The following is a 25,388-nucleotide window of genomic DNA, read 5'->3' as shown; positions in this document are numbered from 1 at the left end:
CTGCAATCCCAGCACTTTGGGAGGCCAAGGCAGGCAGATCACCTGAGGCCAGGAGTTCAAGACCAGCCTGGCCAACATCGTGAAACCCCTATCTCTAGTAAAAATACAAAAATTAGCCAGGCATGATGACAGTTGCCTGTAGTCCTAGCTACTCAGGAGGCTGAGGCAGGAGAATTGCTTGAACCTGGGACGCAGAGGTTGCAGTGAGCTGAGTTCACGCCACTGTACTCCAGACTGGGTGACACAGCAAGACTCCATCTCAAAAAATAATAAGAAGAAAAAGAATAAAAGTGTTTTAGTTTTTTTGTTGTTTGTTTTGAGACAGAGTCTCTCTGTCGCCCAGGCTAGAGTGCAGTGGCACGATCACAGCTCACTGCAATGCCTCTCAGGTTCAAGTGATTCTCCTGCCTCAGCCTCCTAAGTAGCTGGGACGGCAGGCGTCTGCCACTACACCTGACTCATTTTTGTATTTTTTTTAGTAGAGACAGGGTTTCACCATATTAGCCAGGCTAGTCTCGAACTCCTGACCTTGTGATCTGCCCGCCTCGGCCTCCCAAATGTTTTGGTCTTTATTTAGAAGTTTGGTGAAATTTTTGTGACTAGAAATACGCTGTAGGAATTTAGTTCTTGTTTATATTAATTAGCCTATGGTAAAATTGGTTTCATCATACATTGTTTCTCTTAAAGTAGCAATTTCCAAGAGACTATGGGCATCATTAAATGAGGACTTGCTGTACTGCAAAGTAGTTGTCATGCTTTTGTAATAAAAAACAGCAATGTTGATGTTACTTCCTACAAAGAGCTTTGTACTAACAGAGTCGATGTGGAGTCATGCTTGGTTGCCTTGCCACATGTAGATGAGATGGCAGGGCTTATGGTACAAACTGTGATTGTAACTAAAACATTTGCATTGATAAATGTCAAACAGCTGATCTTTTAAATTTAAAAATAAATATATAAAAATAATTTGTGTCTTTACCACCCTAAACCGACCACTGTTAACATCCTCTGTCATGTGTCATATAATGACGTTTCAGTCAGTGGTGGACTGCGTGTATGATACTGGTCCGATAAGATTATAATATATTTTTACTGTACCTTTGCTATGTTTAGATATGTTTAGATACACAAATTTTTACCATTGTGTTACAATTGTCATTGTGTTACAATTGCCTACCACATTCAGTACAGTAATATGCTATACAAGTTCATTGCTTAGGAGCAATAGACTATACCATATAGCCCAGGTGTGTAGTAAGCTCTGCCATCTCAATGTGTGTAAGTACACTGTATGATGTTTGTACAACAATGAAATTGCCTAGCAATGCATTTCTCAGAAAGCATCCCTGTTGTTAAGCTATGCATAACTGTTTTTTTTTTGTTTGTTTCAGAAAACCATTATACCCTTGTAAAAACAATATAGGCTTGTTATACAATTACTCAGAAATAGCCATCATTAGTATCAGATGATTGCAATTCTAGGCATCTTTTTTTGTGAGACAGGCTCTCACGCTGTTGTCCAGGCTGAAGTACAGTGGCACCATCACAGTTCACTGCCACCTTGACCTCCCTGGGCTCAGGTGATCCTCCCACCTCAGCCTCCCAAGTAGCTGGGACTGCAGGCATGTGCCACCACATCAGCTAATTTTGCGTTTTTCGGTTTTTTTTTTTTTTTTTTTTTGGTAGAAACAAAGTTTCACCATGTTGCGCAGGAAGGTCTCAAGCTCCTTGGCTTAAGTGATCTGCTCGCCTCAGCCTCCCAAAGTGCTAGGATTACGGGGGTGAGCCATCATGCCTGGCCAGCATTTAAAAAAAATCTATACATAGAGAGACGGATAGCTAGAGAGAAATTATTTTTATAAAAATGGAATTATATTCTGTTTTTTAGTAAAAAATATTAAAGGTCTCCTTCAGGCAGTGAGACTAGGAACTCCATTTACTGCACAATAACCAAAGACTGGAAGTGACACACTATTTGAGACACTACTGTCCTCACAAGAAGTATGGGAAGTCTCTAAGGTTCTCTTTTTGAAAAATGTAAAATAAAATAAGAACAGCACATGTGAGCTGAAGTCAGAGTGACTTGGCATCTGCCTGTGGGAAGCTGCAGGTAACTGTAGGGGTTGAGTTGCTTAAGAGCAGTTGTTAGTAGATCAGAGAATGAGTTTGGGGCCTGTCCTGAGCATTGGGAAGGAAAGCCTTGGGTTACTATGCTGAACCCAGACCCTCAAGGGGACTGAATTGAGAAAGTGTACTCAGTTCCTAAGTTAGGTCCAATAAGATTTTCACCAGTTTAAGACAAGCAATGAGCTCATAATCCAATATCACCAAACCAGGAGAAGGTAAGCAGCAAAGACATACTTAATCCCCCAAAGATTGTAGATATTGGAAAGGTCAGATACAGAACAGCTGTGTATTTACATAAATAAAGGATATAATCACATGCATCACCAATTATCAAGAGATTATTAGGACTGAATGGACGAATTTGAAAAAAGGGAACTTGCAGAAATGATAAATACTACTGAACTAAAAAAATGTATTTAGTGAGCTAGAAGATATGCCTAAAGAAAATGGAAAATATGAAAGTAATATTAATTAAGCCATATGGAGGATACTGCTACAAAGGAATGATGATTAATTACTGTACCAGAAAACTTCTCATCTTCTACAATAGAAGCCTGATGACAGTGACATAGTATCTTAGAAATGCTGAAGGAAAGTAACAGCCTATAATTGTGTACCAGCAAGACTATGATTTAAGGGTGAGGGTGAAATAGTTATTTATAGATGAATAAAAAAATGAAGTGAGTTTACAACCATAAGACCTGCATTAAAGGGTATACTTCAAAAAAAGGAAAATTATTGCAGAAAGATAGTTGAAAATTCAAGAGAGAATAATGAATAAATGGTAACCACACACACATAAATATAGATATGTACGTATAATAAACATTTTCTGTATAAATCTAATTTTTGAGTTAAGAAAAAGACAATTAGAATAGTGGGTAGCCATGGTATGTAAGTGGGGGTGGGCAGGTCCAGAGTTGTGTTCTAAAGGTCCTTGTGTTTTTAAGAGAAGGTAATGAATATTCTTTGACCGTAAACTTTTAAAGGTAAACGTGCATGATGAACTTTCAAGAATAAACTTTAAAAGAAGAGAAATAGAGTGCATAAATTCCAGACAAGTAGCAAGAAGTAGAAGGAGAAAAAAAATAAAATTTTATAAAGGGCAAAAAGCATAAAGTGGAACAAATGGAAATTAAAAAGTAAAATAAATAATAGAAATAAGCCCAGATAGATCAATAATCACAGTAAATATTAATAGATTAAACTCATCTATTAAAAGGCAGAGACTTTCAGATTGGGGAAAAAGAAATCCAGATATATGCTGCAAGCATAAATTCACATAAAAATTGAAAGCAATGTATGGAAAAAGGTAAGTCAAGCATATATAAACTAAAAGAAGGTTGGTAAAGCTACTTAATAACAGGCAAAGGAGACTTTAAAGCCAAGAGCATTAAGGATAATAATAAGATGCTCAATTCCCCAGGAAGATGTAACATTTCTAAATGTGAATATACCCAGTAAAATAACTTCAAAGTATATAAAGCAAAAGTTGGTAGAACTACAGGAAGAAATTGAAACATCTCCCATCATAGTAGATAATTTCAAAACATCTTTATTGACAGGTGAAGGACATAAAACATTTTTTTAAATATGGATTTTATAATTGATTATATGTGTTATAAAGGAAGTCTTTACATTTCCAAAAATCTGTTTCATATAGGACACGTTTTCTTACCAAAATACCATTAAATTTGAAGAAAAAATATAAATAAAAAATTTCCATACACTTGAATGTGGGACTATTTCTTTTAGAATAAGGTGGAAGAAAAGGACTTCAGTTCTCCTTGCTAAGTCAGCTTTGTAGTGGAGGTCCTAGCCATCAGAGTAAAACAAGCAAGAGAAATTAAAAATGTAAGTATCGAAATGGAAGAAATGAGCATCATTTGTAAGTGATAGGATTTTCATATAGAAAACTTCAAAAGATCTACAGACATATTAAAAATAATGAGTTTTAGAAAGATAGCTGGCTATAACATCAAAACATAAAATTAAGTTATTCTATATATCAGCAACAAATATTAAACAATTTTTAAGATACCATTTATAATAGCTAAAAATCTTGATTTAGGAATAAGTCTTATAAAAGAAGTACAAAATCTGTACACTGTAGGTTATAATGTTTAATTGAAATACATTAAAGACCTATATAAATGGAAAGATATTCCATGTTTATCAAAATAATAATGTAAACATGTCAGTTCTCTCCAAATTGTCTAGATTTAGTGGAGGATTTCTCAGCCTTGGTACTATCAATATTTTGAAACAGATCATTCTTTGTTGTGGGGGCTGTGCATTGTAGGGTAGTTAGCATCATCCCTGGCCTGTACCCACTGGACGCTATTAGCAAACATCCCTTTCTGTTGTATTGAATCAAAAAGGTCTGCAGACATTGCCAAATGTCCCCTGGGGGCCAAATTGTTCCCAGTAGAGAACCGCTGATTTAGTGCAGTTACAATCAAAATCCAAAAAGGACTTTAAGAGTTGAATTTGATGTACTGATTCCAAAATTTACCTGGAAGAATCAAAAGTTCAAGAGTATCTAAAACATTCCTAAAATAGAGTAAGGTGGAGGGTTTGCCTTTCTAAATAACAAGACTAAAATTTTACTGATCATGACAGTGTGGTATGGATGCAGGATAGGTGCATGGACCAATGGAACAAACCATAACCCTAGAAAACAGACCTGGGCCACTATGGAATCAGTAAATGACAGAAGTGGCATTTTTGAATAGTGGAGAAAAAATGAACTGCTCAATAAATAATACTGGGATAATTTTTTATCCATATTGTAAAAATGAAATGAGGTCTCTACCTGGATGAATTAAGGATTTAAAGGTAAAAAGGCAAAACTTTGAAATGTTTAGAAGAAAATTTAGAATATGTTTTTTACATTGAAATAGGGAAGCATTTCATAAACAGAAAAAGTGCACATTATTTTTTAAAAGTGTTTATGAATTTGCCATGTGTGGTAGACAGAGTTCTGAGGATGAGTCCCATGACCCTTGCCTGTATACGGGCCTCTCCCCTTTGAGCATGGGCAGAACCTGTGAATATGATGAATTACCACCCCCATGATTGTTATATTCTATGGCAAAAATGGTATTATGCTGGTAGGCCCTATCTAATCAGATGAGTCCTTTAAAAGCAGAGAGTTGGCCGGGCACTGTGGCTTATGCCTGTAATCCCAGCACTTTGAGAGGCCAAGGTGGGTGGATCATGAGGTCAGGAGATCAAGACCATCCTGGCCAACATGGTGAAACCCCGTCTCTACTAAAAATACAAAAATTAGCTGGGTGTGGTGGTACATGCCTGTAGTCCCAGCTACTCGGGAGGCTGAGGCAGGAGAATCACTTGAACCCAGGAGGTGGAGGTTGCAGTGAGCCAAGATTGTGCCACTGCACTCCAGCCTGGTGACAGAGTGAGACTCCGTCTCAAAAAAAAAAATTAATTAATTAAAAAAAATAAAAGCAGAGAGTTTTCTCTAGCTGGTGGCCAAAGAGGGAGTCAGAAAGATTCCAAGTGTGAGAAGGATTTGAAGCACTATTGTTGGCTTGAAGATGGAGTAATAAGGAATGCAAGTGGCCTTGAAGGTGAGAGTGGCCCCTGGTTGCCAGCCAGCAAGGAAATGGGGACTTTAGTCCCACAGTTGCAAGGAGCAGAACTCTGCCAACAGCTGGATTGAGCTTGGAAGTGGATTCTTCCCCAGGGTTTCCAGATGACAGTTCAGCTTGGCCAACGCCTTGACTTTGGCTTTGTGAAACCAGAAACAGAGAACCCAGTTAACCTGCCTGCACTTCTGACTACAGAACTGTGAGATAATAAATGGTTGTTGTTTTAGGCTACTAACTTTGTGGTAATTCGTTATAGCATCATTAGAACAAATGATCTTATAGCATCATTAGAAAACTAATAAAACTATATTATCTTTTATTTTCTGTGCTTTTGGGGTCATATACAAAAGTTCTTTGCCCAGATCAATATCAAGTTTTTCCCTGTTGAGTGTGGTAGCTCATGCCTTTACAGGTGGCTCATGCCTCTCAGCACTTTGGGAGATCAAGTGGGAAGGATTTCTTGAGCCCAGGAGTTTGAGACCATCCTGAGCAACACAGCAAGACCCTGTCTCTTAAGAAAAAAAAAAAAAATAGCTGGGCATGGTGGCATGTGCCTGCAGTCCCAGCTATTCAGGAGGCAGAAATGGGAAGACCGCTTGAGCCTGAGCAGTAGAGGCTGCAGTGAGCTGTGATCACGCCACTGCACTCCAATCTGGGTGACAGACCAAGACCCTGTCTCAAGAAGAAACTTTTCCCTTTGTTTTCTTCTAGTAGTTTTACAGATTCAGGTCTGGCATTTTAAGTCTTTTATCCATTTTTAGTTGATTTTTATATGTGTGGTGGATATCCAGCGTTCCCAGCACCACTTATCAAAGAAACTGTCCTTTCCCCATTGTGTATTCTTGGTACCTTTGTTGATCAGTTGGCCATAAATGCATGGATTTATTTCTGGGCTGTTCTGTTCCATTGGAACAGATTATATGTCTGGTTTTGTGTCAGAACCACCCTATTTTGATTACTATAGTTTTGTAGTAGATTTTGAGGAGAAAAAAAAAAACCACCATATAAAAGTGAAAAAAAAAAGCCACAAAATGGGAAAATTTTCCAACGCATATAACTGACAAAGGATTAGTATCCAGAATATATAAAAAATTCCTGCAAATCAATGAGAAAAGAGTAGCTCAATAGAAAAAGAGGAATCAAATATGAAAATCATTTCTAGAAAAACAGGAAACATGTAAGGCCAAGAAACATTTTTTAAATGCTTAGCTTTGTATTATGTGGTGACAAGAAACAATTATGAATTTTATGAAAGACATAATTTATGATAACTTCAAAAATGAATGCCATATTGTGAGGAATTTTTCTTCTGTTTCTTGAGCTACATTTTCTTCTGCATTTGGGATCTTTCTTTTATGCATGCCATCTTCCTTTCTTTCTCTTTCATGCTTCTCCTTCACTCCTTCTCTGCTCGTTTTCCTACTGGAATGTGTTTGTTTAGTTGCCAGGCCATTTCTTCACATCTTGCTGATGCTTAGGCAGCTCTCACTAGGCACTGTCTCTTGAAGGTCAAAGAGTATAATGGTTAAGGGCTCAGGTCCTGGAGCCATACTGTCTGCATTTGAATCCTGAATGGTTCTATGACCTTGGACTGGTTACTTAAGCCCTTGTGCTGTAATTTCACCTTCTGTAAAATGGGGTTAACATAGGCCCTGTGATGGAGTTGTTGTAAGAAGTAAATGGGCTAATACAGAGTCAGCACAATAAACTTTGGCTGTTGTTTGTTCAGAAACACTTAGTGATTTCTTGACTCTTCCCACCATATCTAAGTTTGTTTTCTCCACCAGGCTGCAGTTTGTGGGCTTTTTAAAAAATTTTATCCATTTTTCTGTAGCAGATCTCAGCTGAGGCCATGTATGGTCTTCTTTAGAATACCTAAACTCTGCTCTGTTTTTGAGTCTTTTATATAAGGTGCTGCTCATTCTACCTAATTGAGGTATGTATCCTATTCCCGTGGGGGAGAGATACCTTCAAGCTTTAGATCCTTCACCCAATTCAGTGTTAAACTGTGGCTTTCATGTCCGTTAAAGTGTAAGCATCTTTATTTACTGTTACACTCATTTTTTTTTCTCTAGCTGTTTTCACCTCTCCTCCATCATAAGTGGGAAGAAAGCATTCTCCATTCAGTTCTCTTTTTTTCCAGACATGTGGATATTGATGAGAACTCTAAGGTTGTTGTCATCTTACCAGTATCGCTTTTGGGGGAGAAGGGATGTCCTAGATCTTGTTTCTTTTCTCGGCCACCAGTTATTTTTATTCTTTTTCTTTTAGAAATTTTAGTTATATCTGTTTCTACATTAGATTGCTATTGACTTTTTAAAAAAAATCTCATTGCATATTGGGTGATGGGAATTCTGTGTTGCAGTTTCACTTTGCAGTCTTAACCCAGGAATCAGCTACTGAATATTAAAACTTGCTTTTGTAGTGACTGTTTATTTTTCCTTGTCCCTGGAGCTGAGCATCTAACGTGGTTTGTGAATTTCCCTGTTTCTCATTATTCTTAAGTGAGAACTACTGGCAGTGTCTCAAATTTTATATGCTATTGTTAGCAAAATACTGAAATAAAATTGTCTCAACTCCATTTTTAAGATCTCCAGCAGTAAAAGTTGGTTCTTTTTCACTTTTCTTATCTACCTATTTCAAATTTAATTTTAAAAATCTACTTAAACATCTCTGCTTTATTATTATTCTCTTTTCACCTTAAAAATGCCTTTCCCCTAGTAATCTCAAAATTCATCTACCAAGAAAGATGTACAGTAACTGTACATCTTTAATCTCAAAATTCATCTACCAAGAAAGATGTACAGTAATTGTACACTCCATCTCCTGTGTTTTGAAGCATTTCTCAGGTAAATAGAAGCAGAGCAATAAAGCAGAAACATAGAGGTTGTGTCTGTAGTGGATACTGTGGTGTATCTCCTAGATCCTTGCTTCAAGATCAAGGCACTCTTGGGCTGCAGGAGGGGTGTTGGCTGTGGGCTCTCAACTGAATCCTCCTCTGGGAATTCCCAACAGCTAAAGAGAGCCTCTTCATTCAAGGTCATGCCCCCTAGCTAAGGGGTCCTACATCAAGGCAGGACAACTGTGAAGAGCCATTCCAGCCTCAAAGCTCCTATAAGGATCAGCTGAGTCCTTTATTGCCCGTGTGCTACAGTTATTGCAACTGCGCTTGCTTGGCCTGATCCTGCCTGCCTGCCTCCCTCCTCACTGGTAGTTTCTAAGAGCGCTCCCTAATGGCTCTCCCACATACAAATCTGAGTCTGAGAGTCTGTTTCCTAGGGAACCCAACCTACAATGGCTTTTCCTCTAGATTTAAAATATAGGACAGTAATAATATGTGTGCATAAATAGATAATGAGAATAGAGAATAAAGCAAATGGGGCAAAATGTTAACAATTGGTGAATCTAGATGAAGACCATATGGGCATTCTTTGTACTATTCTTGTTACTTTTCTGTAAGCTTAAAATTATTACAAAATGAAAGTTTAAAAAATATGACAAATACCAACTACTTTAAGATGCTTAAGTTAGCCGGGCGTGGTAGCTCATGCCTGTAATCCCAGCACTTTGGGAGGCTGAGGCGGGCGGATCACGAGGTCAGGAGATCGAGACCACAGTGAAACTCCGTCTCTACTAAAAATACAAAAAATTAGCCAGGGGCAGTGGCGGGTGCCTGTAGTCCCAGCTACTCGGGAGGCTGAGGCAGGAGAATGGCGTGAACCTGGGAGGCGGAGCTTGCAGTGAGCTGAGATCACGCCACTGCACTCCAGCCTGGGCGACAGAGCAAGACTCCATCTCAAAAAAAAAAAAAAAAAAAAAGATGCTTAAGTTTAACTGTGTGCCAAAACCAGGAAATTGGAGTCAAAGTTCCAAATTCACAATTCTGTAAAAGTTAGATATAAACTTAAGCACCATGAGACTTGACTTTTAGATCTTACTAGCTCTTCCTTAGCCCTCTGAATATTTTCTATAATGCAATATATGTTACTAAAAATTAATTTTGTTAAGCAAATTATTTAATTTACTTACATTACACCTAAAAGGACATGGTTATTATATGCTAAATAATAAATGGAACAATTTGGAAATCTGTTCAACTTATGGAGCATTGCATTTCCAAAATGTATGGTGCATTGCTAATGCCTGATAATTTGAACATCAGTTTGATATCTCATCTAAGAAATATCGGAGGGTTCACAAGTTCTGCTTTGTTGTATTATCTGAGTGGTGCAGGCTCAGTGGGATGTACAGCTTCTTTCTAGATAGTTTCCAGAAAGTACTTACAACCTTGGTATCGAAGCACTCATCTTTGAATGACTCAGTGGCTTCATTTCCTGCAGCATCATTACTTTTTCCTCTGAGGTTTCTCATTCACATACTAGTCTTCATTGGCTTGTGACTTCACAGTGTCAATTGATAAGTAGCTTACAAGACCAAAGGGGTCTCATTTCCACTAAGGAACTATAAGGAACTAAATGTATGTTCTCTCCTACTTGCTTGTGAAAATCCAGAAATAAATGTTGTGTAATTACCAAATCTAATTAAGCATACCTCACTTCCAGTGTTATGCTATCTGATACTGAAAGAAAAATTTAATGAGTTTCCATAGACCCACTATATTCTAATTGCTTTCTTTCTTGCCTCATAAGATAGGTTTACAACATTTAGGCTATTCTAGGCCAAAATGCATCTCCAACATGCAAGATATTTTTTCTTTCACAATTCTTGCTATTCTTCAGTTTCTCTCACAATTTACATCAAAATTGACCATCTGACGTTTTTACTAATCTACTTCTGTAATGTCTAAAACCTAAGACCATATGATTTCAAAGATAATTTAGTTGCTGAATGCTGAGCGAGTGATAATGTAGTTGATTAAATCCAGTGAAAGTAGATAGATGATCTAAGCCCCAAGTCACCACTCTTTGCCAATATTAGCTACAAAATCTCCAAGCCCCAAATAAGCTCATTTTAATTATTCACTTTTATGTGAAGTTAAAACAAAATGAAAAGTTACAACCATAAATGAAAAATTCTTATTTCTTCAGTATCTCTGGCATCTACCATACTTTCTCCCTTTGCCCACGTAGTTCCTTCTGCTTGGAGTAATTTCTCTTTGCCTCTACCCTTATTGGAATCCTAGCCATCCTTCAAAGCCTTGTTCAAATTTTACTTCCTCTTTGTGGCTGTTTTTGATTACTCTGGTGCACATTGCTGTTTTCCTCCTTGGAGTATCTGTTCCTAAAATTAATTCAAGAATGTTTAGCATATAATTTTTCTCTGTTTCCTGTAAGTTTGTATGTTACACTTATATACCTAGTCAGGCTATAAACTTTTATAAGGTAAATACTGTGCCTTATATTACCGCTTTTCAGTATTTTTTTTTGCATAACCCCTAAAATGATTTTGAAACACTATGTACCTCCTCACACATTTTTAAGTTGATATATGAAGTTTTATAAGTATAAATAACTGCAAAGGATATAATTCTGGCACATTGTAAATATTGACATTAAGGACAAAAGAAAAGAAAAAACAAGCAAACTGTTAAGTTATATCCATCTTTTAAATGTATCTAAAGGAATCTAAATACCATTGTGATTGATACCTGTAGTCATTCATTTGAAAAAAAATACATGAAGTCCTTAACTGTTAGAAATTTTACATTATTCCCTTTTCTCTTTGAAGTCATATGTTTATTCTACATTTCTTGCAGAATTTTATTCTAATATAAAATATTTTTATGCTTGGAAATCTTCTCTACATCAAATAGATATAAAATTAAAATTATTTTTCTAAATTTTCTCTTACCAAAGGTTTTAATATTTCTTCTAGATTGACTTATTACAATTATTGTTAGTATGCAGTCAATCAAAACCACATAAATGCATTATAAATTTGTATATTTGTTAAATATAATTTTATTAGAAATATATGGTTTTATGAGATAATTGGAACTGCTCGTTTGCCCACATAGAAATGTGACTGATTGCTGCCTACAAGCAGGGCTCAGCAGAAATCCTGCCTCTATTTTATTTATATTTGTATAAAGATAAATGCTGAGAAAACTTGTTCACCTAAATCATAGATAGGACCAGAAGGTGCTTTATTATAATAGTGTCAGTCAATTCTATGAATTTCTTCCAAGTAATATGCTGGAAATTATATAGTGATTTATTATAAAATGTATTTTTATCTCTTGTTGACTGTTAACTTGATGAAGTCATTCTTCAGTGTTGCCGAAAGCAAAGAATTAGAAACACCCTACTTAGAAAAAGACTTGTTAAACAGTCATAAGGAGTAATTTACTTTCTCAATTTCTGGGAACAATACCAAAAAAATTCATACTAAAATTTATTAAATAAGTATTAATTAAACCTGTTATACCTTAACCGAATATACTCAGAAAGTGTGAGAAAAATTAAAATATTAATTGCAATATACCTGTCCATACAATCTTTTGAGAAAATGATTTTATTGTATCATATGCTCTAAATATACTTTCATCAACTCTACAGAACCTCAGATTTGGGTCATTCAATTTTTGGAAAATATTTACCATATAATCTAGTTGGCAAAGCCAACTCTCATTGTTAAGACAACTAGCCAAATCAGATTTAAAGTTTATTTCAGAAAATGTCTGACTTTATTCAAATAAATGTATAAACAGATGTTGTCCTGATTGTCTTCACACTCCCGAATCCTTTCCTAAGATGGATGGCAAAGGCACGCAGCCTCATCAGGAGTTTGTCGCATTGGTGACATATGGCACCCCTGCCTCTCATGCTTGCCTGGCTTTGCTCTCAGGGGACCCTTCCTTAGGAATAATGCATTCTTTGATAATAGGTGAGGAATGAAAAACACAAGGACATTAAACAAAACTTGTCATCTGTCCTGCTGCCTCGTACTGTAATATATCAGAATACCAAACATGCTGGTGTGGACCAAAATACCTTGTTATTTATGCCATGCTTTCCCATTAAAAGAAATGTCTGGACAGACAGACCATTAGTTTTTTTCTGCTTTGATTAAAGGAGGCTTCCTCTATGTTAGTATTTTTAACTATTGTTTGGTGCCTTAGAGGTTCTTATGCTTGGGAAGATGTATCATAATAAGATAGGTGAGGATATGCCTTTCTTTTGTAAAGTGGGAGAAAATTGATTATTGGAGGGAAAGGGGAAAGAACTAGCCTGATACCTCTGCGTAGTTGCATTCTCAGGCAGATCAGTTTTTGGTAAGAACATAGGTGGAAGTTGCGGATCTGGAAATTGCTTCCTTTAAAACTATCTATGCCCACCTAGCCCTTGGGAAATCTTTACATATCCCCAGTAGTGTGTATATACCAATTTGAAGGTAGTTTTTTTTAATACTTCTTATTGTGCCCAATGATATGCTGAGATAGAGTTGGTACTAATACTTTCAGATTAGACTTTTTAGAGTTGGTACTAATATATAGTAATTCATATAGGAAGGGAAAGATTAGAACGGTAAAAATATTGTTTAGCAAAAAGATATAAACAGAAATATCAGTTTATTTTCACTGGTTGTATTAGTACATTCTCAAATTGCTATAAAGGACTACCTGAGACTGGGTAATTGATAAAGAAAAGAGGTTTAATTGGTTTATGGTTCTGCAGGCTGTACAGGAAGCATGGCTGGGGAAGCCTCAGGAAACTTACAGTCATGGCAAAAGGCAAAGAGGAAGCAAGAATGTCCTACATGGCTGAAGCAGGAGGAAGAGAGCGAAGCGGGAGGTGCTACACACTTTTAAACAATCAGCTGTCATGAGAATCCACTGTCACAAGAACAAGGGGGAAATCTGCCCCATGAACCAATCACCTCCCACCAAGCCCCTGCTCCAACATTGGGGATTACAATACGACATGAGACTTGGGTGGGGACACAAATCCAAACCATATCACAGGTGTATTCTTTATGTTCAAATCAAAATTTAAAAATTGTGTTGGGTTCTTTTATCTAATAATCTATACATTTCTGATTAGTTTCTCTTAGAACACATCAAATTCACACTGCAGTAATAAAGTTCTTTAAAATATTAATTAAAATAATTATAGTTCTCATTCCTGCTTTGCTAAAATTTTATTTGAATACTTTTCACTTTTTCAAACTCTATTTTCTATACTATACTAAACCTTATTTTTTAGAAAAGGTGACTAAGTAATGTTATAACAGAGTTGTTGATGTAGGAAAGGGCTAGAATTTAAATTATTTTTCCAAATTTTCTCTGACCAAAGATTTTAATATTTATTCTAGATTGACTTATTATAATTATTGTTAGTATGCAGTCAATCAAAACCACATAAGTGCATTATAAATTTGTATGAATATTTGTCAAATATAAAGAAAATAATTTTATTTTAAGAATTTAAGTTGTATTTTTAAAATCAGTCTGAACTTCTCACTTATTACAAAGAGACATATTAAAGTGATTAACACTCATAGGTTACCATTGGCAGATGGTTTATATTTAGCAGGAAAAAAAGGTATCTTCAGAAGTGATTAACTTACAAATTGGGAGCTAATATAAAAACATAACTGTGTTTTGCCAAAGTAAAATCTTAGCTTTATATTGTTGACAGAAAATGTGTGCAAGGCAGGATTGAAACAAGAGCATTGCCAAGATGTTCATTTGCCTACAGAAACTGTGTTGTCCCAGGAAACACTTCCACTCAAGATTCATGGCTGGAAATCAACAGAGGTAAGTCTATGGTTTCCTATAGCTGCTGTAAGAAATCACTGCAAGTTTTGTGCCTTAAAACAAACAAATTTATTATCTTCTGTAGGTTAGAAACCTGACCCAGGGCTCACTGGTTCAAAATCAAGGTGTCTGTAGGGCTATGTTCTTTCTGGAGGCCCTAGCGGACGATTTGTTTTTATGTTTTGGGTTTTTTAAAAATTTGTCTTTTGCAGCTTCATGTGTTCCAAGAGAAGCTGTGCTTGTCTTTTAACTTTGCTTTCGGTGTCTTCTGTTATTCAGGGCTTTAAATATTAATAAGGTCAAATTATCAAAGTTTTATGGTCTGTGCTGTTAAAAAAATCTTGAGAAATTCTTTCTTACCCTAATATAATAAAATCTCTTATTTTTTCTTCTAAGTGTTGAGGTCCTTATGTCCTCTAGAATTTTTCTATATAGTAGAAGATAGAGTCCTTCTTTGTACCCTTGTGGATAGGCAATATTTAATTTATTGAATAGTCTTTTTCTACCCATTAAAAAGAATTCTTACTGTGAAATAATTGTATATTCACAGGAAGTTGCAAAAATAGTACAGAGTCCCGTATGCCCTTCTCTCAACTTGTGCCACTGCTGGCATGTTGTATGGTTGCAGCACAACATCAAAACCAGGAAACGGATATTGGTATATTAGTACCAACTGGACTGTAGAACTTATTCATTGTTCAACTTTTCAATTCACTGTTCAGATTTTTAAACTTGCATTTGTGTTTTTGTGTGTGTGGTTCTATGTGATTTTATCCCATGTATAGATACGTGTAAACAGAACCACAATGAAGATACAGAACTGTTCCATCACCACAAAAGAAGTGCCTCATGCTACCCATCCCACTCCCAACCCATCCTCTGGCAATAACTAATATTTTCTCCATCTCTGCAGTGTTTGTCATGTCTAGAATGTTGTATAAATGGAATGAGACAGTATGCAGCCTTTTGAGATGGAATTTTTTCACTCAGTGTAATGCTCCTGGGGGGCCGACAGGCTGTCGCATGAATCAGTAACGCATCCCTTTTTGTTGCTGAGTACGTTCCCCTGTCAGGATATACCAGATTTTGTTCAACCATTCATTCATTGAAGAATATTCGGATGTTTCCTTCTTTAGCTATGATGAATAAAGTTGCTGTGAATATTTGTGTACATATTTTTGTGTGAAGTTTTCATATCTCGGGGATAAATGTCAAAGAGTTGTAGGGTTGTATGGTAAGTGCATGCCAAGTTTTGTAAAAAACAGTCAAACTGTTTTCCAGAGTGGCTATACGATTTTATATTCCCATGAGCAATGCATAAGAGATCCAGTAGCTCTGCATCCTAACCAACTTTTGGTATTACTGCTATTTTAATTTTAGCTCTTCTAATAGGTCTGTAATGATATCTCATTGTGATTTTAATTTGCATTTTCCAAATGGCTAATGATGTTGAATATCTTTTCATGTGCTTATTTGTGGCATTATAACTTATCTTTGACCTTATTCATATGTTCACATCTTTTATCCATTTTCTAATTGAATTGGTTTTCTTTTTACCATTGAGTTTTGAGTTCTTCACATATTCTGGATGTAAGTTCTTTGTCAGATATGTGATCTGTGTATATTTTCTCTCCGTTTGTGGCTTGTGTTTTCTTTTTAACAATATCTTTCACAGAGCAAAATTTTAAGATTTCCATGAAGTCAAATTTATCAGTTTTTGAAAATCATGCATTTGGTGTCATATCTAAGAACTCTTTGCCTAAACAAAGTCACATAGGTTTTCTCCTAAAAGTGTCATGTTTTACGTTTAGGTCTGTGATCTATTTTGAATTAATTTTTGTGTAAGGTGTGAAGTATATAGATAAAGGGCTTTTAATTTTTTTTTTTTTTTTGCTCAAGTATATCCATTTGTTTCAACACTATTTGTTGAAAAGACTTAAATTTTACTATAATATGCTTAAGTGGTTTTCTTTTCTTTCCTCTTTCTCACCCATGGGACTTTTCAGTTGGAGGATTTTTCATCTCTATTTAGTCCTGTGAAAGTTATCTCGATTTTTCTTCAAACATTTTCTGCTGTTGATTTTCACTTGTTTATCTTTCTTGGACTCTTATTATCTGGATATTAGTAATTCTCTTTCTATCTTTATATCTCTTCACTTTTCTTTATAGTTTCTATTTGTTTTCTCATTTTTCTGTGAGTTCCTCAATTTGATCTTCCAGCTTAGTAATTTATTCTCAGGTATATCCATTCAATTTTAAATATCATCTATATTCTGTATTTCAACTATTCTATTTTTATATGTAATATTCAGTATTTATGTTTCTTCTTTATATCATGTCTTCCTGTTTCATATTACTTATATCCCTTTTTATTTATCTTGGTATGTTTAGTAAACTTATTTTAAATTCTTGGTCTATGTTTTCTAATATCTGGGCTTCTGATGAAATCTGTGATTCAGTTTTTTATTTTTCTTTTGAAATAGTTATGCTCCTCCAGTGGCTGGTTATCTTTAGAGGTAATGGCTGCTTTTTTTTTTAGGACTGCTAAAGGCTAGAGCTTAGTCTATCTGCTCCCTATCAGCTTAAGTGGGAGGTGAGGGAAATGGACTCTAGAGTGAAGAGTATTTCTTCCCCTTCACCCCCATAAGACCTGAGCTGATCATTCCTCATCCTAAGGATCAATGCCTCAAGTTAGGAATTAATTCTTAATACCCCAAGAAGAAGTAGCCTTAGGGGGAGACGCTTCTTAAATTGCAAGCCACGTGCCCACCTGGGGGACAGGAAGAGGAAGGGTGAAGAAACATCTTCCCAAGCCTATCCCAGTCCCCACCAAATTTTCTCAGCTCCTTGCCCACTCAGCTTCTGCACAGACTGGAAGGTACTCCTGAGTAGAGCTGCCTGAGTCCCAGTAGCTGTGGAGGCCAGTTGCAGGGCAGCAAATGGAGTGTCATTACGATACTTTCTTCCTATGTTATCTTGTCACTGCAGACTCCCTTCCTTCCGTCCCAGGATAAAGCCAGCACCAACACCCCTACTCACTCTCACACACATTTACCAGTTCAAAAGAGCTCTGTGTCTCCCCAGGGGCCTTTCAGTTTTCTTCTCATTTTGATATCGTTCCTTTATAGTACCTCCTGGGTTGATCTTGTGAGAGGGAGCCACCAGAACCAGAAGCAGGACTTGCTGTTCTTTCTACGGTGTTCTGCGACCTTCTCAGACATAATATCTACTTAAGTCCTGTTTGCACTTTCACATGACAACTCACATTTTTAATTTTAGCGTATAGCTCTTCAAACATTACTTTTCCTCCATTTCCATGAACACTTTTTCTGCTTAATTTCCGTTAAATACACATTGGATTACTCTGTCATTTTTAATGTCTTTCAACAGCTTTTTAAAACATTTTTTGTCTCATATCTCCATGCTGCATTGTAGTTAATTAGATCATCTTTCAATTCATTTATTCCCCTTTCATAGGTGCCCACTTAGAATTTTTCTGTCTAGTGAGGTATTTATTTATTTATTTATTTATTTATTTATTTATTTATTTTAGAAACAGAGTCTCACTCTGTTGCCTGTGCTGGAATGCAGTGGAATGATCATAGCTCACTGTAACCTCAAACTCATGGGTGCAAGCGATCGTCCCACCTCAGCCTCCCAAGTAGCTGGGAGTGCATCACTATGCCTGGCTAATTTTTAAAATATTTTGTAGAGATGAAGTCTTACTATACTGCCCAGGCTAGTCTCGAACTCCTGGCCTCAAGCGATCCTCCTTCCTTGGCCTCCCAATGGGATTACAGGCAGGAGCCACCACACTCTGCCAGGTTTTTATTTCAATAACTCTATTTTTCATTTAGAGAACCTCTCATTGCTTCTTAAGTATATCCATTTGTAGTTATTTCATATCTGCCTGTTTTTATTTCTTGATTTATTCCTGTAAATTAAATGTTATCCTTTTCATTAAGACTATGTGTACTCAGTTTTAAATACTTTCTATATATTTTGTTTTGTTTTTTGAGATAGAATTTTGCTCTTGTCACCCAGGCTGGAGTGTAGTGGCATGATCTCAGCTCACTGCAACTTCCGCCTCCCGGGTTCAAGTGATTCTCCTGCCTCAGCCTCCCAAGTAGCTGGGTATACAGACTCCTGCCACTACACCTGGCTAATTTTTTACATTTTTAGTAGAGATGTTGGCCAGGCTGGTCTTGAACTCCTGACCTCAGGTAATCCGCCCGCCTTGGCCCCCTAAAGTGTTGGGATTACAGTCATGAGCCACCATACGCGGCCCCTATATTTCTTTATTATATTGACTTTTTCAGGAATGAATTTGGTTTTCTTTCCGTGTTTTAGACTATTGGATTATAAGCTCATCTTGAGTAGCTCAAGTTTTTGTTTTTGTTTCTTAATCTTTCTCTCTGTGTCCTTTCTCCTCCCTGCTTAACAGTCTTTCATTTTGCCTCCTCCTGACACCCGGAACTATTCATCCACATTCGGGACTTACTGGCAGCTTGGGATTGCTTTCTTTTGCTGGTATCAGAGATATTGCAGATCTGGTCCCTAGACCAAAGGATGCTGTATTTTAATTGCTAGAGAGGTTTGTGTCCTCTCACCTATCTGAGTCTAATACTTCTAGAAGCCACAACCCCAGGCTGTGACTGATGACAGGTTATTTCAGCTTCATTTGTAAGTGGGGATCCTAAGACCTGAGCATAATCTCAATCAGAGAGTCCATATTCAGCACTCCTGTCTTGAACTGACACTGTAGCCTTCCACAGTTGAGCTCCTGATTTTCTCTGACATTTTCTGTACCCAGAGCCCCAAAGGTCCACAGCTTCAGCCTCTCCTTACCATTATTTGTTTCTGTTCCATGAAGATGTTAATCTTGGTTTTGAGCATGACTATATCTTTTTAATTTTCACATTTGCATTTTCTCTCTCATTGCTCTATATTTGGAGAAGGGAGACATCCCCAAAGTATGAACATACAGAACCATCTTGGCTAGAAATCCGTTTCACTCATGACTGTGAAATTATCTCATTAATTCGTTTTTCTGTTTGTTGTCTGTTTCTCCCGCAAGAAAGAAATCTTCTTGAGTAGAGACCTTTTTAGTCTTTATTCATTGCTGAATCTTCAGTTGACAAATTTTTGTCAACTGAAGAAATGAATGAATAATAGACAGTAAATGAACATTAGCATCTCTTTTTTTTTTTCTGTGAAAGATGCTTGTTTAGTCTTGTGCTCAGAGTGCTTTTCTTAGTGTTCCCTGCTGCAATTCCTATGAGGAAGGTTGGAATTATTATTATTATTTTTTACTTTCTGTTCCTGATGCCTTTCCCCAACCCAATTAGGTATTGGATTCAATTGTTTTTCTAACAGCTTAGAAAGGTACATAAAATTAAAATTTCGCTGTTCTTTAATTTCGTAATAGCTCACTGACTGAAAAGACATAGATTATTTTAGGGGCCGGGCACAGTGGCTCGCACCTGTAATCCCAGCATTTTGGGAGACCTAGGTGGACGGATCACTTGAGGTCAGGAGTTCAAGACCAGCCTGGCCAACATGATGAAACCCTGTCTCTACTAAAAATACGAAAATTACTGGGCATGGTGGTGTGTACCTGTAATCCCAGCTACTCGGGAGGCTAAGGCAGGAGAATGGCTTGAACCTGGGAGGCGGAGGTTGCAATGAGCTAAGATTACACCACCGCACTCCAGCCTGGGTGACAGAGTGAGACTCCGTCTCGTGTGTGTGTGTGTGTGTGTGTGTGTGTGCGCGCACACAGATTATTTTAAAAGATAAGACAACAGGGCATAGTGGTGTATGTCTGTAGTTCTAGCTACTTGGGAGCCTAAGGCAGGAGGATCACTTGAGCCCAAGGAGTTTGCAACTGTAGATAGTATGCTACGATTACAGCTGTGAATAGCCACTGCATTCCAACCTAGGCAACATAGTGAGACCCCATCTGTAAAATAAATACATAAATAAAATGTAAAGATAAGACATTAAGTCAAAAATTATTTTATTTATTTATTTATTGACACAGAGTCTATGTCACCCAGGCTGAAGTGCACTGGCACGATCTCGGCTCACTTCAGCCTCTGCTTCCCAGGTTCAAGTGATTGTCCTGCCTCAGCCACCCAGGTAGCTGGTACTATAGGCACCTGCCACCATGCCTGGCTAATTTTTGTATTTTGAGTAGAGACAGGGTTTCACCAGGCTGATCTTGGCCAGGCTGATCTTGAACCCCTTACCTCAGGCAATCCACCCGCCTTGGCCTACCAAAGTGCTGAGATTACAGGCGTGAGCTACCGTGCCCAGCCAAAATGATTTTAAAATTTGAGATCAGCCTATTTTCCTGCTGATGGCTTTTGAGGTAGAAGATAGACTTGAATAGTCCTATGTGCTTTAGAACCAAAGAAATAAATTGTCACCTAATTTTTTTTTGTATCAGTCTTTAAATCCTGATTACTATTGTTTTTTTCTTACTTCAGAGAAACTCAGTGTTATTGATCTACATTACATCTTATTTCAGTGAGAAAAAATGGTGCATTTCTCTCAAAAGAAGTTTAGAAGTTGGATTTTCCTTTTACAAAGCATCACTGTATTATAACAATATCCCATTATCCTCTTGACAAGCATCTTTTCTTATTACTATTAGAGCATGTGTTACATTCCAGTATGTCCCCTTCAGTAGTCTGCTCTTGTAGCAGAAGACAAAACCTCATAAGTTGAACAATAAATCTAATTGTTGTTGTCAAATGTACTACATCTACAGAATGAGAAATAAATGATCGCTTAGGCAGAATGAGGGGCGCTTAAAATATCTCTTAAAATTTTAAATAGAAACCTCTTTAACTATTCTCATCTTATAAATGAAAGAAAAATTATCTTAAATGCAGTAAACAAAATTCATAACAGAATAGAGCTTTTAAAAGCAAAACAGTGCTTGCCTAAATGTTACTTTCAAAACTAAGGAACGACTTTAAATTTATGACAGACATGGATCTGTTTTCTCTACATATACTGCCCAGAATTTTTATTATTAGATTTGCTAATGAATAAGGCTATTTGCAGCTTTTCATCACCTCAAAAGACCTTATTCTTTTCTTGTTTGAGGAGATTCAACAATGAGGTTGTGATTTTTTTGGTCACAGTTGTTTCCATAGAAACAGATAGAGATGCTATGAATTGGTTCACACAAAATTAAAGCTGACCAAAACCTTCAGTCTAGTTGTGATTTACTAAATTGATAGTGATACACGATAAATATTTGTTTCCTACTGCCTTCATTTGTTATTTTGCTAAATGAAGAGTATACATTTTTATCTTTTGGTTTATTGGGATGCCATTTATTATATTTCCTAAAATTTGATCTCACCAAAGTTGTTAGAGAAATGGAAATTCTACTTATTCTAATTATGTTAATTCATTTTTCTTGTATCTTTTTGCTATATCATTGTTTTATGCTTAAAAGTTTTTTTTTTATTTTCATGCTTGTACTCTTGTTACTTCTTTTTAAATTAGAAAGTACTTATTGAAAAGTGTTCAGACAACATCAAAGGGTGAAGAGTGCAGAGCAGGGTGGCTCCTTACTCCTCCATGCTTCTCAAGTTCCTTTCCCCAGAGGCAACTCCAGCAGTTTCCAGTGATTTTGGGGGGAAATTTTTGTGTCTACACATTTCTTTTACCTAACTGGTCTCATTCAATATGTATTGCTCTGCAACATGCTTTGAACTAAGCAATATATCATGGACATCTTTCTGTATAATAAATGTAATCATTCAATGTATATTTCAAGATATGCTTTTTTAGTAAACTACATCTTATAGACATTTTTCTATATCAGTACATATTGTTGTGCTGTATTCTTTATATATATACGTATACACATACATATATATATATATAATCTTAGCCATTTCCTATTGGTAATCACTTGGCTCTTTCATGTTTTTGCCTGTTAAAGCAAAGTTGCTATAATAATCCTTGTACATACGTTTTTATGACGCTATCTCAGAAGGGGAATTGCCAAAAGGTTATACTTATCTTTAATTTTGAAAAATGCTGCCAAATTATCGTCCTAAAAGTTGTACCAGTTTATATTGGTACGCAGTACTGGCATACAGTTTATACAGTCTATCATCTTGATTCCCCTCATCTTTGCAAATACTTTATCAAAAGTTTTCATTTTTGTCAATCTGAGAGGAAGAAAATTTTTATTTTAATTTTCTCCTGTAACTTTTTATGTGTTTATTGGGCATGTTTGTTTCTTTTCACTGTTAACTCTATTCATGTCCTTTGCTTATTTTCCTGTTTGGTTTCTCATCTGTGTCTTACCAATTCCTAAGAGCAATCTGTGTATTAGAGAGTTAGCCCACTTCCTGGTTCTTTATCTGTTTTCCATTTGATTTAAAATTTTTATTTATGACTTTTTTTGCCTTATAGAAATCTTTATAAAATGTTTATAAAATCTGTATTAAATGTTTAAAAAATCTTTACAAAATGTTACCCTGGGCTGATCATACTGGTTCATGCCTGTAATCCCAGCTCTTTGAGAGGCTGAGGCCGGCGGATCACGAGGTCAGGAGATCAAGACCATCCTGGCTAACACGGTGAAAACCCGTCTCTATTAAAAATACAAAAAATTAGCCAGGCATGGTGGTGGGCGCCTGTAGTCCCAGCTATTCGGGAGGCTGAGGCAGGAGAATAGCGTGGACCTGGGAGCCGAGATCAAGCCACTGCACTCCAGCCTGGGTGACAGAGTGAGATTCTGTCTCAAAAAAAAAAAAAAAAAAAAAAAAAAATTAGTTGGAGGCTGAAGTGGCAGGACAGCCTGAGCCAAGATTACACCACTGCATTCCAGTCTGGGCAACAGAGCAAGACTCTCCCTCAAAATTTAAAAAAAGTCACTCTGATCTTTTTTTTTTTTTTAACAGACTATTTTTTAGAGCCATATTAGGTTCACAGCAAAATTGAGTGGAAGGTACAGAGATTTCTCCTTATGTCCTCTATCCCTCTTACAAGTACACCCTTCCCACCCCTATCAGCATCCTATATCAGAGTGTCAAATTTTTACAATCAATGTATCTACATTAACATATCATAATCACCCAAAGTCCAGTTTCCGTTAAGGTTCACCTCAATATTAGCAATATGTGAAATACAGCTAAAGTGGTGGTGAGCGGGAAATTTTCAGCACTTACATTTATAATGTAAACATTTTTTAAAAATTTTAATTTTTTAAATGCTTACAGTAGAAAAGAAGAAAGGTTTGAAATCAATAATCTAAGTTCTTTCCTCAGGAAACTCAGAAAAGCGAAATAAATGCACAAAGAATAGAAGAAAGAAAATCATAAACAACAGAAATTAATGAAATTGAAAACAGGAAAACAACAGAGAAAAAGGAACGATACAAAAAGCCAGTTCTTTGAAAAAAAAAAAATAAGTAAAAATAATAAAAAAATTTAAAAAACAATAAAAGTTGATAAACCTCTAACAAGACTGGCAAAGATAAAGAGAGAAGACACAAATCACCAGTATCAGGATGAGACAAGAGAAAACCACTACAATTGCTTCAGCTCTAAAAGGATAGTAAGGGATTTCTACCAGCAATTTTATGCTTACGGGCCAGGCATGCTCATAATCCCAGCACTTTGGGAGGCCGAGGCAGGCGGATCACTTGAGGCCAGGAGTTCGAGACCAGCCTGGCCAACATGGTGAAACCATGTGTCTACAAAAAATACAAAATACAAAAATTAGCCAGTTGTGGTGGTGTGCGCCTATAGTCCCAGCTACTTAAGAGGCTGAGGCATGAGAATCACTCGAACCTGGGAGGCAGAGCTTGCAGTGGGCCCAAGTCATGCCACTGCACTCCAGCCTGGGCTACAGAGTGAGTGAGACTCTGTCTCAAAAACAAAACCAAAAACATCTGTTTGGTTTGTTTGGTTAGTGGCAGGAAGGGATGAATAGAGCACAGAGGATTTTTAGGGTAGTGAAACTACTATGTCTGATACAAACCAAACAAACCAAATAGATAATCAACATAGGTAGGCAGAGTGAGATTCTCTCAAAAAAAAAACAAAAACAAAAACAAAAAAAACTTTATAACTTTGACAAATCAAAAGAAATAGAATAATTTCTCAGAAAATGTAAACTACCCAAACTCAATAGTTCTACAATCATTTTAAAAATGAGAGTCTTGATTGCACCACTGTACTCCAGCCTGGATGACACAGTGAGACCCTGTCTCAAAAAATAAAAAAATAAAGAATTAACAGCAGTTTTACACAATGTCTTCCAGAAAATGGAACAGGAGGGAACACTTCCCAATTCATTTTATGAGGCAAGTATTACCCTGATCCCAAGTTTAAACAAAGACGGTACAGAAAAAGAAAACTACAGACTAATATCTCTCATGAAACTAGATGCAAAAATTCTCAACAAAATATTAGCCAGTTGAATCCAGCAATAGATAAAAGCATATAGAAATCAATTGAATGTCTACATATTAACAATGAACATGTGGAAACTTAAATTAAGACAATACCATTTGAAATACTTAGGTATAAATTGAAATACTTAGGTATTAAAATACTGAAGTATAAATTAAAATACTTAGGTATGAATCCAAATCGAAACACTTAGGTATAAATCTAACAAAACATGTACAGAGTCTATGTGTTGAGAATTATAAAATACTGATGAAGGAAATTAAAGAGGACCCAAATAGAGACCTATCATGTTACATGGATTGGAAGACTCAACATAGTAAAAGTCATAGTATAGATGACCCTAATTATTCTATAGGTTTAATGTAATTCCTATTAAAATCCCAGAAAGGTTTTCTATAGGGATAGATAATAACCTTGTTCTAAAATTGACATGGAAAGGCACAGGCCCTAGAATAGCTAAAACAGTCTTGAAAAGGA

The 25,388-nt window shown here is 36.3% G+C and overlaps 1 protein-coding gene across 4 annotated transcripts in view; it reads left to right on the top strand.

The window, feature by feature from the left end:
* ENTHD1 (ENTH domain containing 1) overlaps window positions 1-25,388 on the top strand; it is a 145,476-nt gene that overhangs the window by 37,956 nt on the left and 82,132 nt on the right. For 2 of the 4 annotated variants that reach the window (XM_058431920.1, XM_058431918.1), the window contains exons 4-5: window positions 13,379-13,495; window positions 14,342-14,460. In XM_058431920.1, coding sequence (XP_058287903.1) covers window positions 13,379-13,495; window positions 14,342-14,460 — 236 coding nt within the window. Of the gene's footprint in view, window positions 1-12,560; window positions 12,588-13,378; window positions 13,496-14,341; window positions 14,461-25,388 lie in introns of those variants that run through there. The other 2 variants (XM_058431922.1, XM_058431919.1) reach the window with 2 other exon arrangements.

Source organism: Hylobates moloch, unplaced genomic scaffold (assembly GCF_009828535.3).
Source record: "Hylobates moloch isolate HMO894 unplaced genomic scaffold, HMol_V3 SCAFFOLD_19, whole genome shotgun sequence".
Classification (NCBI taxonomy): domain Eukaryota; kingdom Metazoa; phylum Chordata; class Mammalia; order Primates; family Hylobatidae; genus Hylobates; species Hylobates moloch.
The sequence above is the reverse complement of the archived record's forward strand: the minus strand, read 5'-3'. Positions and strand labels throughout refer to the sequence as shown.